This window comes from Temnothorax nylanderi, unplaced genomic scaffold, assembly GCF_030848795.1.
Source record: "Temnothorax nylanderi isolate EJ_2023f unplaced genomic scaffold, tnyl_v1.0 TNYL_tig0228_pilon, whole genome shotgun sequence".
Lineage (NCBI taxonomy): Eukaryota > Metazoa > Arthropoda > Insecta > Hymenoptera > Formicidae > Temnothorax > Temnothorax nylanderi.
Window position 1 is genome coordinate 217,393 of NW_027249290.1, and position 6,371 is coordinate 223,763.

General features: G+C 39.2%; 1 protein-coding gene and 1 long non-coding RNA gene across 6 annotated transcripts in view; one reads left to right on the forward strand and one right to left on the reverse strand.

The window, feature by feature from the left end:
• Positions 1–1,108, reverse strand: part of LOC139779519 (uncharacterized) — a 33,761-nt gene extending 32,653 nt beyond the window's left edge. For 2 of the 4 annotated variants that reach the window (XR_011719910.1, XR_011719909.1), the window contains exon 1: positions 18–1,093. This is a non-coding gene — a long non-coding RNA (uncharacterized lncRNA). Of the gene's footprint in view, positions 1–17 lie in introns of all 4 variants that reach the window. The other 2 variants (XR_011719911.1, XR_011719912.1) reach the window with 2 other exon arrangements.
• LOC139779518 (methanethiol oxidase-like) lies at positions 1,085–4,562 on the forward strand. 2 transcript variants are annotated; one of them, XM_071717914.1, is made up of 8 exons: positions 1,085–1,377; positions 1,659–1,813; positions 1,904–2,101; positions 2,313–2,616; positions 2,719–2,979; positions 3,175–3,508; positions 3,699–3,821; positions 4,164–4,562. In XM_071717914.1, the coding sequence occupies exons 1-8, from the start codon at positions 1,359–1,361 to the stop codon at positions 4,213–4,215; spliced, it is 1,446 nt and encodes a 481-aa protein (XP_071574015.1). In that variant the 5' UTR covers positions 1,085–1,358; the 3' UTR covers positions 4,216–4,562. The 2 variants fall into 2 exon arrangements, with proteins under 2 accessions (XP_071574015.1, XP_071574016.1); XM_071717915.1 differs by having other exon boundaries at positions 1,904–2,083.
• The last annotated feature ends 1,809 nt before the right edge of the window (positions 4,563–6,371 follow it).

The window sequence follows — 6,371 nt, forward strand, 5'->3', positions numbered from 1 at the left end:
AAATTCGAAATACATACCGTAAAAATGTATATTCTGAAATTTCTTGACTAAAGATGTGTTGCAATTTGGTTTTATCTCTCTATACTTTTCTAATTGATTCTTAATAATTGTCCTTTTTCTCATACTACGTGTATTGGATAATAGTTTTTTCTGCAAACGCGAATAACGAATACCGCGGAGAACCATCAGCGACAATACAGCAACGAAACGCAATATCGAGTTCTCATTCCGCAGTCTTTGTTCGGTTTCCGCGAATAAAGGGAAAACGAATTTGCTTGGCCGCGATGTTTACGTGTATTTAGCTCTCGTGTCTGCTTGTGTCTCCATACAGCATCTGTCCTATAAATCGTATAATTGTATAATTGTTGAGCGGTTATGGTTATCGATTAGTATCTTCTCGTCTCGCGAAGAAACTGGCATAGCATGGAAACGCTAGCATGGATTCGAGCCTCTCAATGCGAATTAACTCCTCGATCTCTGGATTATAAAACTCTTAAAGCCGTACAGTTCGATAAACTTTGTTTTTCATCGTCTCTCCCCCCCTCTCTCTGTCTCTCTCTCTTTCTCGATAACTGGATTGACCCTTTGACCTCTTGAGCTGGAAGCTGCACGTTTCAATTAGATCTTCTTCATCGTCGCACGGAACAATTATCATTTGCCGCGAAGACAATTCTAAGAACGATATTTATATGTATATTACCAGAGAGAAACCTATATTACTGTATAATTATATACCTCAGTGTCAAACTGTAAGAAAATATATTTCGGGAATATTTTGTAGATGTATGTACTTGACATGTGGTATCATCGCCACACGTGACGTTATCTTTCGGCTGAATGAAATCGCCTCCTATCAGCTTGGCGATGATAACGCTATTTTGTACTGTCCCGACGGCGACGTCGTTGTAACTTGGTTGTTGTTGCTTACTTGTATGTCGTTGCAACGCGTTGCAACAACGAGAAATAATTTGCCGCAATTGTGATACCTTGTTGCTGTCTTCTGATTGCAGTATCATTAATCGACCCCAGTTCGATACGACGGCGACGCGACGCGACGCGACGCGACGCTCAAATAATAAGCTATCACGTTTTTCTCTTCACGACGTTTGCGGCAAAGTTTGAAAGTCATAAAATCACTCGGAGATACAAAGTGCGAGTTCCTCCAAGCACACTTCCCCCTCTCGCTCTCTCGATCTCGAACTATATTACATAAGTATATTAAATTATACGGTGTCTGTACTCTATACTTGGTACGCGGCCGACGCCGAAGGTCGTGAGTCCGGTGAGTCCCGAGTCGGTCGAAAGCAATTAAAAGCAATCGACAACACTCTTCGCTACTCATCAGTTTGTCAACGGCGATGGCGGAAAAGAGAGGAGGTAAGTACTCGATTGCATTCAATTATCAGAATTAAGTGCTGTAGTCAATCCAGTAGTAAAATATAATATAAAATGCGCATCGTAGCCCAAGTCTACGCTAAAAATTAGATATACATAGACTAGCTGGCATTGGATCTACTGGATGTGGAGGGATCTGGATCTACAATGATCTGGATCTACAATGATATAGAGTACAATATTATATACATAATATATACATATATGTCTATATTGCGGACGGTTTACATCGTTTACATTACTGGAAATGGCCTTGATCGTAGCGTGTACCGGGCCGGGTTACAAGAGTCCGAGGGCAGCGATGCTCGAGGGGCCGCGCGAGAAGCTTCTGTACGTCATCGGTATACATACGGATCCCGAGAAGGCCGATGTCCTCTGCACGGTAGACGTGGATCCCGATAGTCCTACGTACTGTCAGGTACCACGTTACAAACGTTAAAACGTTTGTAAATTAAGCGAACCGTTCAACATACTCACGGAACTTGAACTTGAACTTGCATACCCGCAGATAATACACAGACTGAGAATGCTATCGGCTGGCGACGAGTTACATCACTCCGGCTGGAACGTTTGTAGCAGCTGTCACGGATCACCCCGCAAACGCGACACGCTGGTGCTGCCCTGTCTTATGTCGGACCGGATCTATTTGGTTGATACGAGCGACGAGAAAATGCCCCGGATCAAGAAGGTACCGTATGGAGGAGAGGTAGACGATAGACGATAGACGTGCGTGCGTCCGACATTCCCTCTTTACCCTGCACCTTACACGTTTACGTATTATAGAGACGCGACGATACAGATATGGAGAAGACGAGATATAGGAATTCGCGTACAAGAATCTCTTATTCGAATCGAGCGCGATAGTCATGTTGCATTTCTCGTAATTAAAGTATAATGTACATTCTATTTCGTTCGAGGTTCTGGAACCGGAAGAGATTCACAAATACGGGATATCTACGCCGCACACTTCCCATTGCTTGCCAACTGGCGAGATAATGATCTCCACCATGGGAAATCTCAGTGGCGACGGATTGGGCGAATTTTTCTGCATCGACGCAGAGACCCTACGAGCGAAAGGCACATGGACCAAGAGCCATGAAAAAGCAACTTTCGGATACGACTTTTGGTACCAACCGTATCACGATACGCTCATCGCTACGGAATGGGGTGCACCTAGAGTCTTTAAGAAGGGATTCATTCCAGAGGACGTTTATGATCCTAGTAAATAATTACCCAATACGTTATCACGTTTCGCAAGGGCGCACGCGCGCAAAATATCGGTAATTATATAGTCATGTCGATTAAATGATGGATAATTCACAGAGATTTATGGCAGAAGCTTGAACGTTTACTCGTGGAACGAACGAAAGCTGAAACAGATCATCGATCTGGGAGATGACGGAATCGCACCCTTTGAAATAAGATTCCTTCACGATCCGCTGGCAGCTCAAGGATTCGTAGGCTGCGCGGTAACGTCGAATGTTTATCGATTTTACAAGGCGGAGGACAACTCGTGGAAGGTCGAAAAGGTGATCCAGGTGCCACCGAAAAGAGTCGAGGGATGGATCGCACCTCTGATGTCAGGTATATATCACGAATCGATGCTCTTCAAAATATCAACGAGGTCTTAAGATCTATCTATGAAAGTTTCTGCCAGCAGAAACTCATCGCGACGATGTCAACTCGTCGACAACATTGCAGTCTTTTTTCTTTTTCAAGAAAACAATTCATTTCGATTTTTTCTTTTTTTCTCACGAAAGCCTTTCTTCGCCTCTCAAGGTATGATCACCGACATTCTGCTGAGTTTGGACGACAAGTATCTGTATCTGTCCAATTGGTTGCACGGCGACGTTAGGCAATACGATATCTCCGATACGAGAAACCCGAGATTGACGGGTCAAGTCTTCCTAGGAGGATCGATACTGAGCGATTCGCATGTACGGGTGACGCAAGACGAGGAAATGAGCAGTCAGCCGGACCCTATCTACGTGAAGGGGCGTAGATTGTATGGCGCGCCGCAGATGTTACAGCTGAGTTTGGACGGACGTCGTTTGTACGTGACTACGTCGATCTTTAAGCCATGGGACAAACAGTTTTATCCCGATCTCCTCAAGTAAGTATAATATATGCAAGTAAATACGACCTTTCCTTTTCCGTCGTCCCTCCTCCTCTCCTCTCCTCTCCTCTCCTTTTCTTTTCTTTTCTTTTCTTTCCATAAAGGAAAATAAAACAGAATTGTTATTTGTAATCTCTACTCTCGTATATACGCTGTAATAATAATGTTCGGCGCGCGCTATTATTAGATATGGATCAACGATGGTGAAGCTTGATATCGACGTCGAGAAGGGCGGGATGACGCTCGACCATCGATTTCTCGTTGATTTCGGCGCCGATAACAGCGATATTTTACTGGCACACGAAATGAGGTGAGAAATATCCCGTAATTTATTGTGTCAGTGAAGGAAAAATTTCCATTTATTCTCGTTCCACTTTTCTGAAATGAAGAAAGACAAATCAAATGAAATTAATCTCGGAATTCATCCTGTCCAGAGATGAACTCGTAACTTTTTCAGTTGGTTTTTCCCCTTTTATTTCGATGTTAATCACTAATTTTTTCAATTGAATTAAATTGAACACATTTTGATTTCACAAAAAAAATCAAATTACCACCAATTTTTTTAAATCCAATTAATTTCTCCCTTAAATATACAGGCTGTTGTACCGTTATCCCCCACAGCAATTCTATCGCTTTGTCAATCTTTGCGTAGGTATCCTGGTGGAGATTGCACTTCCGATATATGGCTGGCAGAGAGACCCTAATTTTGATGACTGGACTGGACATATAGAGTCATAGATATCTCAACAACTGCGAAAGTAGTAATTCAGAACCTAGCTTATTTTATAGCGCGCCGTATTTTTGTACGATTCTTCCAATGAAAATTATCATAAATTCGTTCCTTCAATATAAAATCAGGATAAAAGACACGTCGGTGACAGGTAAATTAGTAAAGAGTACTCACAAGATATTCTCATTTGTTTCCATGGTGCTTATTAATTCCAGCATATTGCATCAAGTAATATAGTAGAGATTTTATGTATATTGTATGAAATTTTTTACGTGACATGATGTTACGTGGTAAGCAATAAATTTTTCTTCTTTCCTCAGAGTTTGCACAAATAAAATCCGTCTACGCCAAACTCGTATATAATTGTTCGCTGCGTAAAATTTGTCAAAATGTTCTGCATTAGAAACAATTCGAAGGTTGTATAGCCACGTATAACGAGCGTGTAGAATGTAGAACAATGCAGAAGTTGACGTAAAAAAGGGAAAAAAAAAGAAGAAAAGAAACAGCCAACAAGGTCTTCATACAATAGAATAATTTTTAACAAGTTTCTTCTCTGATCAGACAGAAGTTTAGCGAAAGACAATATCTTGCGGCAATAAATAATAATAACGGATATTTTTTCTAATATATATAATGTAACATATATGAAGATAATAGAATTAAAGAATTTATGAGAAATAGTTATTCTTTAAATAAAACAGATAATAATAACAGAATAATTATAATAGATACCGATGATAAGATTTGAAGATTGAATAAAATTCGAAATACATACCGTAAAAATGTATATTCTGAAATTTCTTGACTAAAGATGTGTTGCAATTTGGTTTTATCTCTCTATACTTTTCTAATTGATTCTTAATAATTGTCCTTTTTCTCATACTACGTGTATTGGATAATAGTTTTTTCCCCAAACGCGAATAACGAATACCGCGGAGAACCATCAGCGACAATACAGCAACGAAACGCAATATCGAGTTCTCATTCCGTAGTCTTTGTTCGCTTTCCGCGAATAAAGGGGAAACGAATTTGCTTGGCCGCTTTTATTTGTTTATACGAAAGAAAAAAAAAGAACGATTAGGAAAGAGAAAGAATAAAATAGCAAAAATTTTGCTTCTTTTTAAGAGGCAGATTCGAGATTCGGGATAAATATTATTAAACAATATTTATTCGATAACATTTATATTTTCTTTCATTATTAAATAATCACGTCTCAAATTAAGCTCCCATGTAAAACTTTGTGTGTGTGCGTGGGTTGAGGAAAGTTACTTTTTCTTAAAACATTATTTGAAATTCCACGCCGTAATATTTGTATTGATAGTTCGTAATCAATATACGAGACGTGGCTACTGCATAACTCCGCTGCATCGGTCGGTGAGTGATAACTAAATTTTTATAACCGAGGTAACGGATCTATGACAATTACGTCAAATATATTACAGAAACGCTTGTGTCAAGTTATAACAATAATAAATTATTATACTAATATTACATTTCATAGATCCGTTGCCTTAAAATTGACTGGAACAGGATTAGGACTTAATATTTAATCCTGGATAAATTTCATAAATAAATTTATCATGCATTCTATCACCAATAAAATAAATATATATATATATATATATATATAAAATTAAACAAAAATAAAATAAATAGGATAAATAAATAAATAAATACAATTAGTATTGCATTGATTGCATTTAATTACATTGACAAAACGAAATAGGTAATATTTGTTAACTGAGTACTTTGTTTTATTCTCTCCCACATCTTTCCTCTTCCCAAATATCTTCCAGGATTAAATATTATGTCTCCAGTCTCCATCCTCCGCAGTTCGCGCTCCAGCTCCGTCGATAGAGAGATGTTTTTTTAGTGACATCTGTGAACAGATGAATGTGATACGTAGCTGAAAAGAAAGCCGTTACCGACAATACTTGTCGGAAATAAAGAAACATTTCTTTCCGCTTTTAGATATAGTATATACCGATAGAAACGTCAGCCGATAGCTATAGCGATACGTATAGCGGAAACCAGATGTCACCAACGATACCTAGTCAGGGAAGTCAGGGGCGAGGGGACAGGGATGAAACATTCCGAATAAAATCTTCAATGATACTACTACATCTCTGC